This window comes from Marmota monax, unplaced genomic scaffold, assembly GCF_021218885.2.
Source record: "Marmota monax isolate L192 unplaced genomic scaffold, Marmota_monax_Labrador192_F-V1.1 WCK01_AAM20220418_F8-fsc00013, whole genome shotgun sequence".
NCBI lineage: Eukaryota > Metazoa > Chordata > Mammalia > Rodentia > Sciuridae > Marmota > Marmota monax.
This window is the reverse complement of record NW_026692202.1, coordinates 10,126,704-10,139,704: the sequence shown is the minus strand read 5'-3', so window position 1 is coordinate 10,139,704 and position 13,001 is coordinate 10,126,704. Positions and strand designations below refer to the sequence as shown.

The following is a 13,001-nucleotide window of genomic DNA, read 5'->3' as shown; positions in this document are numbered from 1 at the left end:
GTGCAAGAGTTTAACAAAAATGAACTAAAGAGCTTTATTGACATCACAGTACATTCGAGAATAATTTTAAGAACATTACAGCTGAAAGAGAATGGCATGTTTATAGTCTTATTATGCACTATTTTTTGAAAAAAATGTAATACAAAGAAATCCTATTAAGTAACTTGGAGCAGCATTTGGAAAAAAATACACCTATTTACAGATTAAAAAAAAAAAAAAAAATTCTGGTTTCACCTACACAGCCACAATGTGCCTCTATAATGAGACAAGCCCTTAAAACTCATGGAATTTTTTAAAACAACATCATGGCATTCTTGCCACATCATTCCTCAGCGCTTACGACGGGGAGGGGTTGTTGATCTGGAAAAAAAAAAGGGAAAAGACAAAATTTAAAAATAAAAATGTGTTTGAAATTAAAAATCTGCAATTTAAAATAAATAGTATTATATAGGATTTCTAACATTATTTAAAACTATGATCATTTATCAAGTACCAAGTACCAAACTGAGTTTATTAAAGAGAGAGAGAGAAAGGACACTTTCAACTTTGAATAAATTCAGTCAAATTTTTTTTTAAAAATCAGACAAAATACTTTAAAAAGTATACTACCTTGATCGGGACTTAGACTTGTGTTTGCGGCTTGCCTTCTTACCAGACCTTTGAGATTTCTCCATGGATCGCGATCGACTATGTTTAGGCTTCTTAGCCTTCTTTTCTTTGCTACTTCCTGGAGATTCAGAACTGCTCCTTCCACTAGAATCAGAGCCTGAATGCTTTTTACTATCTTTGGTAGTACTTTTCTTACTATCCTGTCTAGGATCATGTCTTATGATTTTAACAGATATAGAACCACTCCTAGAGAATGTTCTTTCACTTTCTCGTTTCCTTTTTAACCTATCATCTTGACTACTGAATTTAAAATCTTTTTCTTCCCTTTTTTGTTTCTCTTTTCTTTTATCCTGTTCACGCTCCCTTTCCTTATCTTTCTTTTTCCTATCTTTATCTACACTTCGACTCCTTTCCTTTTTCCTCTCTTGTTCTTTAGCCTCACCTTTATGCTTATGACTGCTCCCACTAAGATTTCCACGTTGATCCTCAATTTTACGCCTATCTCGACTCCTACTGCGACTGGAACGACTGGTTCGTCTATCCCTCGAGCGACTTCTACTTCTACGTCTCTCTCGGGAAGGACTCCGATTTCGTCGTCTTTCTCTTTCAAGGCTACTTCTATTAGATCTTCTCCTATCTCTAACCTTAATCCTAGCCCTATTACTCTCTATTTTAATTCTGCGAGAGTAGCTTCTACTTCTGCTACGTCTAGCTTTAGTTGTTGGAGATCTACTCCTACTATGTCTCTTTTTCCTTTTAGGAGAAGAAGACCGAGAAGATGTGCGACTACTACCTGAGCTAGAACTGTATGAAGAACTAGAGACAGTACTACTAGTACTACTAGTTCTGCTATTGCTACTGGAACTACCACTACTAGAACTTCCTGATCTACTCCTCCCTTGTTTCTCTTTTTCTTTATGCTCTTTTTTTGGTTCTAAAACTGACGTATTTTCATTCGGAGTTCTTTTCTTTTCATTAACCAGATCACCATCTGCTTCTCTTGCTTCTAGCAGTGATAAACTATTTTGCTCTTTATGGATAAATTCATTCATCTCTTTTGCAACCCTTTCTGTTTGTTGCTTTTCTTCTGAAACAGAAAAAGACAAAAAGAAAGGCTATGAAAAGTTGAACTTAAAACAAAAAAACCTATACTACCAAATTTCAAGGTATCAGGTTCTAACAATAAAGCAGCACTATTTAATAGAATTAGTATATAAACAACATAAGAAATTGAAAAATTGTCTAGTAGCCACATTAAAAAGGTAAAAAGAATCAGAAGGAATTAATTAGAATGTTTTATTAACCCAATATATTAGAACTGAATATTCTACTTTTTTAATGTATAATCTTTGAAATCTAGTATGTATTTTATACCTTACAGCACCTCTCAGTGTGGGCTAGCCACATTCTAAATACTCAATAGCTACATGTTACTAATTAGCTACCATTCTGGTAGTCACAAAGAGTATTAAAGTGTGGAGATGCATATGAAGGGAAAAAAGTTTTCCCTTTTGTTCAATTACAGCAACTTAAGGAAAGTAAGTGATTCATAGAAAAATTTGAGCAGGTAACTCTTAAAAATCATCTTTAAAAATTGTCTAACATCTTTCAAAAAAGAAATTCTAATATTCTCTTTCATTATTCCTAGTATTATATAAACCCTTAAAAGCAGCCCTCAGGTAAAGTATTTTAAATAAAAAATTTCAAGGCCTTCTTTCCTTATGCCCATATATCCAACCTACTTGTCAACAGTCTTACAAATAACATTCCTCCACTTAAAAAAATCTTTTTCATTTCAACAATTTTAACAAGAAATAAAGTTGCTATAAATAGATTAGCTTACAGCCACTGGAATGAATGGCTCCTAAAACAATGAAAAATTTGTGACCTTGGTTTCAGTTATAACACATATTACTTGAAATCTAGACTCAAAATTCATTCTATCCTGATAGTTTAAAAGATATACCTTCCATCTGTTTATCATGTAATAGCTGTTGTTCTTTCTCTTTTCTCCAAAAAGCTTCCTGTTTTTGCCGGATTCGGTGCCGCAATTCTTCATCATCAGTGTCAGATGACTCAGAGCCTCTGTCGCTCCTCTCATCTTCACTGTCTCCTGATCCGTAACCACCCAGTCCACCTGTGTGCATAAAGCTCAGTCTATCATATGAAAAAATTATGCTATCATTAAAAACTTTTTAAGGTCCGAGAAGAAAGCTCATTTTTTTATTATTGCCTTTTCCTGGAAGAATATGCTTATTCGGGGTGGGGAGAAGCATAAATTCAAATGTTTAAGGAGTTTTTTGAACACTGAGACAACTTTATATCTTATTCTTTCTGGGGTATTTTATATATTTTTCACCATTATGGAATCATGATAATGGCTGTTTCACTATCCACACTGGCCAACAAAACCATTTAACAGGGTAGTAATAGTCTCACTAAAGCTTAATCAATTCAACTATCTTAATAGAATTTATGATGATTCTGAAATATTTCTAAAGTTAAATCTTTCATTGTCCAAAGTTTAGGAATCTCAGGTAGGATACTAAGCATTTTTTCCCTAAAATTAGTATACTGTAATTCTCATTGGTACAAAACTGATATGACACTGAAACTACTCCCCACCCTGAAGTGATCTAAATAGTAACCATAACAAAACCATATGGGCATTTGGTTTTACCCAGTTCTCTTGTGCCTCACAAAATTTATGAAATGAAGATGTAGAAAAGGCAAATTCAAGTTTTAGAACCTTGATAATGTATCATGCAAACAGCAAATTCTGAACACATCACTACAGTTATCCTATGATAAGTAGACCCTTTTCTCTATATTAAAACTTGACTTGTTGCAATACAATTCATATAAAAGCCATTAAAAGCATTAGTGGATAGACAAATGCCTAAGGTATGTATGCAATAATTCTGAAAGTGAGCTTAGATACTATCATGGCTAAATTATGACTTCTTAAGTACAAACTATATATATAACTATACATTTATACAATATACATATTGGAGCAATTAATGAGGAAATCCTTCATTCAACTTGCCCCAATAACCTACAATTAACCATTACATTTCTAATAGTCCGAATATGACTGCTTTAAGTAAAAAAAAAAAAATAAGAAAGCTTTTTAGAAACTGATATAACCCTGAGATCTAGGTTTTATAAAATGAGTAAGAATAGTGCAGTTTCAATACAGAACATGTGGAGAAACAAGGTAAGTGTGATTTTTTTTTCCCTTTAGGCCCTCTCACAAATAAGGAAAACACTTACCGAGTCCAGAGAGGGAAGCCAGTGCACTGGACTGTGCCAGCTGTTTTGCAGGAGCTTTGTATCACATCAACAACAGGAACAACATGTTAACACAAATAGCCACGATTTCATAGTCATGAGAGTCTATGGTATTGTTAAATCTACTACTATTGCTGCTTTTTGGGGAGAGAAGAAACATTAAAAACATAACATTCATTTTAAACCAGTAGCATGTCTGGCTTTGAAATTTTAATTCTGATGTGAGCTGAAATTGGTTTATAACTAGGAAAAATGTTGACTAGTACAACTGTATTTCTGAGATACAGCACATAATTTTTGTCTTCAATATGTATTTAAAGTGTTACTAAAATCATGGGGGGCTGGAAATCACTTGTTTCTGTGAGAATTATAAGTGATAAAAATGAAAATTCACAAAGTGCAAATTAAAAATTCATTGTCAAATATATTATACTATAAGTCATATATTGATACCATGGTATCTATAAAAAAAAATCAGGTGAAATAAATTGAACATCAGAAATTTGCCACAATACATGTTATAGGACAACAGCATAATTGCTAATTTGTGTTCAGGTAGGTCAGATAAATATATTTGTATAGTTTTAATATGGTATTTATGAATCTAATCTTTCCCAAAGAGTTAAAACATGCATAGAGATTATTTAAATATCTATATAGTAATTCAGAGGACAACAAAAGTCCAAAATAATCAATAAAACCAAAATTCCCCCAGAAAAACAAAACCAAGAACACCCACAATATACCTTTCGTTGCTTTCCGGTGTGCATCTTTGGCTACATAATAAATTTCTTCGTCTGTGACATCCAACAGAATTTCAGTCAGAAGCATTTTTGTCAGCAACATCTAAGGAAAAATATTTATACACAGTTTCTTATTTATTATTATAGTTAAGAATACAGCTTGGTATTTTCAAAAAGTTAAAATTCAAAGCCTTTTTTTTTTTTTTTTGGTACTAAGGACTGATTACTGATTACTACTGAGTGCATTACCACTGAGCTGTTTTTTTTATTTTGAGACAGGGTTTTGCTAAGTTGCAGAGACTGGCCTCCAACTTGTGACACTCCTGCTTCAGTCTCTCAAGTCACTGGGATTATAGGTATATGTCACTATGTGTGGCAAAAACACTTCATCAAGCATCATTTTGAGATCACAGCAGCCATTCCAAGAACAATCTATCTTGAAAGCTATTCTAAAACACTGAAACTTAAAAATTTCAAAGTCATGAGGATTTAAAAAAAAAAAAAGTTCATCTATAGAGACTGAATTCTTTGTTTTGTTTTTACTTTAATTTTTTTTTAATGTGGTCCTGAGAAGATTGAACTGTGTCTCACATGTGCTAGGAAAGCATTCTACCACTGAATGACACTTCTGCCCCCAAACACTGAATTTTTATTCTAGAATGACACAAAAAGTTAAAAGTTTCTAATAAAAATTTCTATAGGTGCTTTAAAATTAAAGAAGTAGGCTTTCGTTTAATAATACTGGTAAGCAGTACGGTATCAGTTTCTTAATCACTTCTTAAGGTTAGGTTAAAAATATCAATGGGGGAGAGGGCAAGGAAAGTTAAGGACTACCAGATGAAGTTCTTTTATTCTTGACTACCATAATGTAACTCATAAACTATATCAGCTATTTAAATAAAAGTTAATGTCGCGTAAGATGGAGAGTATACTAGGTTTGGAGTATGAACTGGATTTTTGCACTGATTTGGCTACCAAGAACTGTTTGAAATGTAGACTCTTAGTCCCCTACCCTCTCTATGCTTCTAATTACCCATCTATTAAAATGAGAGCAGATTGAATTGATATTATCTCAATGTTTCAAAGACCTCTGGTCTTGCAATATGGGAAGTACATCACATTATTCTCCTAATCTCACAAACTGACAATATACTTTATAGATAACAAAGGCTTTAAAAACTATTACAATGAAGAAATACAATTAACTCTGTTCAATCCCAGTGCTTCCTAAACTTATTTTTCTGTAAATTCTTCTAATCTTTCTCAGTATTTCTACTTAAAAAAACAAAACAAGGGGCTGGGGTTGTGGCTCAGTGGTAGAGCACTTGCCTAGCATGTGTGAGGCCCTGGGTTCGAGTCCCAGTACCGCATATAAATAAGATAAAGGTCCATTTACAACTAAAATATATTTAAAAAAAAAAAAAAAAAAAAAAAACCTTAGAAAATAATGGATCAGGGCTGGGATTGTAGCTCAGTGGTAGAGTGTTTGCCTAGCATGAGAGAGGCACTGGATTCACTCTCAGCATCACATAAAAATAAATAAATAAAATAAAGGTATTGCCAGGCACAGTGGTATGTACCTGTAATCCCAGAAACTCAAGAGGCTGAGGCAGGAAGATGGTGAGTTCAGAGCCAGCTTCAGCAATTTAAGGCGTCCCTAAGCAACTCAGTGAAACACTGTATCTAAATAAGATACAAAAAGGGATGCAGATGTGGATCAGTGGTTAAGCACCCCTGTGTTCAATCCCTGGTTCCAAAATAAATAAATAAAAATAAAGGTATTGTGTCCATCTACATCTTAATTTTTTTTTTTTTTTAAGTAAGTGATCAACATATTCTCTTGGGTCTCAACCAGTAAAATCCTGTTTAATTACATCACTGATATTAAGAAACGAGCTTAATAACTGCTTTATAGGTTATGATTTTGTGATTTATTTATATTACTCGAATTCTTTCAGGGTAGTAGTGGTAGGGGTATTATTTGAATCTTGTAGACATAATTTGCCTAGCAATCTACATATATGAAAAAATAGTTCATAACTGTTTCAGATTCCTCCATTTAAATGTTTTAGATAACCAATCAATTTTAAAACGTTATACACAAATCCTTATACATAATAAGAACTTAACATGATACCATTTGATATTCTTTCTCTTCTTCAGTCATCTCTGGTTCACTTTGCTCTTCCTGAGGAACTGGAGATGGACTTCTGGTGATTTTTCCACTGCTTGCAGCCTCAATGTTTTCAGTATCTTCATCTTCCTCATCACTATCCTACAAAAATAATTAGTAGTCCAAATTGATGTATAATATAAAATCTTTATGAAAAATACAAAACCTGAAGTTAAAGTTGATGAAACAAAAACATACAAGTGAAACTGCTCTCTGAATTACACTGTTTTTCTTATTTGGTGCTGGGATCAAACTCCTGGATGCTAAGCATGTGTTCTACCACTGAGCACCCTTCTAGTCCCTCTAAATTACGTTTTTGTAGTACAGATTTCATTTGGTAGTTTAAAGTATAACCCATGAAGGAATGTAAAGAAGCTGATGAAAATCAATTATTTTTTCAATTTTCTTTTCTCTTTGGTCAATTTTGAACTTATTTTACAAATAACCAGAAAAATATCCCAGTCAGAGACAAAATTTAATTGATATCCATTATACAGGATGGCCCCAAAATAAGTGGCTTGTAGAATTTTAGATAAATGGACCATAGCAGTACTAGTCAAAATAATTTTTACAACTATATGTTTAAGCCATTTACCTAACATGTGACTTAATATGAAAAATCCCTGGTCGGTTCCAAGATCTCAGCTTGCCCTGAAACTTAACAGTAGACAGATACATAAGAAATTAGGTTTACTTGAGACTAAGAAAATGCCAGCAGTTTGTCTGTATCTCTTTATAGTTTTAGGTTTCAATGTCTAGATACCATACCCTAAAAAGGGGACCCTTGCTTAGTCAAAAACAACCACAGCAGCAGCAACAAAACCCAAAAATCCCATTATCATAACTCCCTGCAATGCTATTAAGAAAAAGATAAGATAGCTATTTAAATACTATTATGGAAAGACTATTTGAACCAAGGGACAAATATATGCAATACAAACACAAAGGCATTTGGGAGGACAATCTCCAGTTTTTTGAAGACACTAAAAGAAATCTGGAGAGCCACTGTGTCACATAAAGATCTTCTTTGATCTTTAGAAAAGGTAAATTCTAATGGTGTTTATTCTTTCTCATTTCATAACATCTATATAGATTTGGCAGAGGTGTTTTGGAAGAAAAATAAAATTAACCTAAGATCTTTGAGGAAAACCAAAGACCAAAATCCAGTTATCCTGCTGTACTTGAAACTTACCTTTGAAGCAGAAAATGGCCCTGAGGGGAAGACCCGTTTCCTGAGTTACATATTGGGTACTGATGTGGCTGTCATACCAGCTAGGAACATGTTAATGCTGAATAGAAAAATTCCTAAACTTCTCATGCCATTTAACTGATGAATGAAGATTAAAAGACTTAAAACACAGTGATTTTCAGTACTCATGTCAACAACAATGAAATATATTACATCCTTAGGTGTAAGTATTTACTCATAAGAAGGGCAGAGTTATTTTCTCTATTGCCATTTAAGTTTTTTTTTTTTAGTTGTCAATGGACTTTATTTTATTTATTTATATGCAGTGCTGAGAATCAAACCCAGTGCCTTATACATACTAGGCCAAGTGGTCTACCACTGAGCCACAACCCCAGAGCTCTACTGCCATTTAATATAGTTTTAGGGAGTCAGCTGAACAAGAATGAAAGAATATAGATTTGTTTAGACCAATTCAGAATCTGATGGAATAATCTCTTTCTGGAATAAAATGGTTTATAAACTCATAGTTCCTCTTTCCTTCATCTACTTTTTCCCCATAATACATTAAACAATAAACCCCAGAATACTTACTGCAAGTAATGTCAGAAACATTAATTTTTCTTATAATTATCAATCTCAAACTTTTTGCACAGACAAAATTATCACAGGGAGTTTCTTGCCAAAGGCTTCTACTTACAAATTTACTTCTCTGAGGTAAGCGAGGGCCATCTCCTCCTTCAGCATCTTCTGTGGCCTTCTTTTCTTTTTTGGACAACTGTGAACGTTGTTGTTCCATTCTTTCTTTTTCTAATTTCTTCTGCTTCTCACGTTCCATTTTTTCAAGACCTTCACGAATCCAAGCTGGAAGAGTCCTGCGTTTTACTGCATCTGTTTTACACCAAAAAATATATACAAGTCAGGCAAAAATCATAACAATTGAGTTCCTTCTACAAGTTTTCTACAAACTTGTGAGTAAAAATAAAACACAAAGCCCATCAATATCATGTTTTTCTTTAAAACCATCCCATTTTCAAAGTAATATCAAATATGTTCAAATGCTTATAATTTGCCAGGGCACAATAAAAAAAAAAAAAAAAAACACACTAAACTGTCACCTCATTTAATCCTTACAAAAGTCAGAAGAGATTACCATTATTATCTGATCTCTTTCATAGGTGAAGAAACTGAAGCTTAAAGAGATAAATGAATATGCATAAAGTTAAAAAGTCAGTAATATGTGTGTGGGTGAAATTCTATATTAAGTTGTTTCCTAAAATATGAAAGCAGAGTCAAATAAAAGCACAACTAAATTTTCACACTAAGAATTCATTAAGTTAATAAAAGCCATAATTAGAATCTTCCTAAAATATAAAAAGAAAAGACTTTAAATGTTCTAGTCAATTAAATGTTAGATGATTTGTAACTTTCCAGATAAAAGTAGTATTTATGTAAACTGGCACTGGCAATAAATTAGCTTTAAGGTTATTTAAAAATTGAAGTTTTCTGCCAAAATACTTATGGAGAGTGAAATAATCAAAGGAAAATTAATTTGGCCACAGTGTACCAGATGAACTGAAAGTAAAAAAAGACCCAAGATGGAGAAGAGTCAGGTTTAAAAAGGGAGAACTGTTCATAGAACTGCATAATGTACTGAAATATCAACATTGAAGAAAACTGCAAGATTCTCTAGTCATCAAAAAATTGCATTTTATCACAAAATATAGAACTTAAGGTAAATATTTAAAGACTATTCAAAATCTTTTATAAATCAGCATCTTTTGTGTAATTTTAAGGTTTTATATTATTAAAATGATAAGGTTTTCAAGCACCAATTTTTAACATATCAGAGGCATTAAAACAATTTAAGAAAATAAAGACACCCTTTTTACAGTGATAAAGAAATCATGCCAATTGTGGTTCAACAAACTTAAATAGCTACCAATTTGTGGAGGCTCCTGCTTCACAGGAAGTGCAATAGGTGAGCGTTGCCGATCCCTGAATGATGATGGCCTTTCTCTCCGATTCTGGGGAGGTGCTGGAGGTCCTGGAGGTCCTGGTTGCCAATAAGGAGGATGAAATCCACCTTGCGGTGGACCAAAAGCAGCCCCATGCTGAAAGAGTATTGCATTTTATTTTTCTTCAATTTAAAAAAATACACTCTCTGGGACACACGTGTGTTATGAACTGGGACAGTAGAAATCCATGTGTGCAGCAAATCCAAGAACTCCATGGTTCTAACATCCACCGATATTTCTGTAAGCCCCAAGAACCTAGGCTTACTTCTCTTAAGAAAGATAAAGATTTTTGCCTATTAAATGTAAAGAGCCTTCTAAAACTCAGCTGATACACTATTTTCAATTGTATAGAAGCCCTACTGGCACCAATACATGAAATATCAAATTTTCTTTTAATTAGAAAATATAGGAAATTTCTTGTCAATTTAAACTTCCTTTTTCTACTGAACTCAAGTTGTTCCTATAATCCTGCAGAATCTATTTATATATAAGCAAAGAAAGAAATGAATTATTACAGTAATTTTTTTTTTGCAATTCTGCTATTTTTCAGAGGCTTTTCTAAGGCCTGTTGCCAATAAAAAAAATTCTTTGTCTTGTTAGCATGGGATTCACAAGTAAAATGGGTAAGTAGAAGCTCTCTATCACTATGTTTATTAAAAAAATAAAATAAAATAAAACCACCATATACGTATAGAAAGTGAGAGCATACAACCAATATCTGAATATATATTAACTCGATCTCAAGGCAAATACACTACCAAATTTACCTTGGAATTAGCGAAATATTATATGGGGCTTTTCAAATTTTAAATCATGACAGCTCCGTTTATAAAGTAACAACTGCAATCAGTTATTTCAAAATGTCATCTAGCATTATAACTTATGGGTAGACCATAGCAGAGTAAATACAGAAAATAAAGTCTCACATAATAACACTATTCCCCATAGAGTTCTATGTCCCTAGGAATGAACTGGATGTTACAAAGGATATCATGTACAAGTCCATTAACATGTCATGTCGGAATGGGAAAACAACAACAACAACAAAGCCACTAGAAAAGTCATAATTCTACATAGCAGAAGGACCTAGAGTTAGGAAGATGATCTATGTTCATGTGTATTATTAACGTCTTAAAAATAATCTATTATTGATAAATAATGTATTCAACTACTGTGCATTTTCTAAACTTTATTCAATATTTAAATGTATCACTTTGAAATTAGAAACAAAGAATCATATAACTATTGAATTTATACATTTTTTAATTTTACCCAAAATTTCCTCTAATGTTTCTTTATACTGTTTTCCTAATCAAATAAAAAATCAGAAAATAAAAATCTAATAATTGTAATAAATTGACAACTTTTCTGAGACACTGTACATGCTTATCTGTACAACTCTGAAAAGTGAAACACATATCTTAGGTATTCTTGATGAGATACTTCCAAAAATGGATTACGTGCACATCTACAATATTAAAGCAACAAAATATCTTTCACCTGATAGTCAAACTGGTTCACTGGCCCCACTGCAAAATTATCGGGTGGTCCACCAAAGTTGTGATTGTTCTGGTTAAATATATGCCTGTTGTCAGGGGCAAATTCCCCACTGTCCTGACTGTTGCTGTCTTCAGAAGGAGGAACAATGTCCATTGGGCCTGGTGTTGGTGGCATCCATGGCTGATCTGGAGGGGGGTGTGGGGGCTGCTGATGCATTCCCCATTCTATTTAGGATTTAGGCATAAAAATATTCAACAGGGGGTTATAACAAAATCAACACAAATTTTTAAGATTTCAAGAAAGCTAGATTTTTCAGTAAAGAAACAGATTTTTTAAAAAACAATTTATGACTTCTTGGTCAAATTCCTTTTGTATATCTTACAAATAGGCAAAGAACTAAACTATCTTATAAATAATTCAAATGAGTTAAATCCATTCTAATTCACATTCTAAACAAATGGGAATCAAATGCCCAAAATTATTTTTAACGAACGTAACATAAATCCACAGAAACTTTTTGAATTTTTCTATTCTTGTTCAAAAACACCATAAAAATAATACTTAAATTTTTATATAAGTTCTTTCTTCCATGAACACATTTATCCTCACAACATCCCTGTGAGGTAGGGGAAATCAGATATTATTTTTGCCCATTTCATGAAGGGAAATTGAGGCACACAGATGTTAAATAACTTTACCAGGGTCACAAAGAAAACCAGTAGAGTAAAACTGGTGAATGGGGATGCCAGGGTGAGTCATTTATAAACTTGAACTTGGGGATTAAAACATTTTCAAACTTGAGAAAATTTGGCTTTCAGGAAAGCTAGAAATAAATCACCTCACAATATCAAAAATTAGAATATTTGTTATTTTTAAAATAGTGTTAGGGAATTCCTTCCTGTATTTCCATTTTTTTATAGTAACATGAGAAACAATAAATAGGGAAACAGGAATATGACTTCACCATCAGCATACCCAAATGAGAAATTCTTCTATAAATAGTTTAAAGTGATTATTAAAAAACAATAAAAATACAAGCCATGGAATTAGCCAAGGAATCTAAATCATACTGTGAATTAAAAAAACAAACAAACAAACAAAAAAATAAAACGAACAGAAACTTATGGAAGATCTTCACTATCAGAAAAAAGGAAAGAGTAAGATGGGTGGATGGTAGGGGCAGAGTATATTTGACAGACTTATTTGTCACATAGTGACACAATTTTTCTTTAATTAGAGGCTAGACATGTACTCTGCCAGTGCTGCTTCTGAAAAGGCCAGAGGTTGCAACAGAGAGACAAAGAATGCTCTCTTCCCTAGATGCCAAGTGAGGTTTCCAGAGTGTTCCCAGCCCCTGTCAGCCTAGGAATGAAGAACCAAGAAAAGAATCAAACTGAGTGCCACAATGCTAGCAGAATGAGCACAGAATAATTTTAACCCCTAAATGTCAAGGTCAAATCAAATTGAGACTGCCTATT

General features: G+C 33.0%; 1 protein-coding gene across 4 annotated transcripts in view; it reads right to left on the bottom strand.

Annotated features, from left to right (window-relative positions):
* Positions 1-9: 9 nt before the first annotated feature.
* The window catches only part of Pnisr (PNN interacting serine and arginine rich protein), a 24,982-nt gene continuing 11,990 nt past the window's right edge, over positions 10-13,001 (bottom strand). For 2 of the 4 annotated variants that reach the window (XM_046431010.2, XM_046431021.2), the window contains 9 exons: positions 11,524-11,747; positions 9,948-10,119; positions 8,706-8,896; positions 6,784-6,921; positions 4,650-4,749; positions 3,886-3,939; positions 2,576-2,746; positions 610-1,696; positions 10-360 (listed from right to left, as the gene is read on the bottom strand). In XM_046431010.2, coding sequence (XP_046286966.1) covers positions 330-360; positions 610-1,696; positions 2,576-2,746; positions 3,886-3,939; positions 4,650-4,749; positions 6,784-6,921; positions 8,706-8,896; positions 9,948-10,119; positions 11,524-11,747 — 2,168 coding nt within the window. In that variant the 3' untranslated portion in view covers positions 10-329. The other 2 variants (XM_046431031.2, XM_046431038.2) reach the window with 2 other exon arrangements.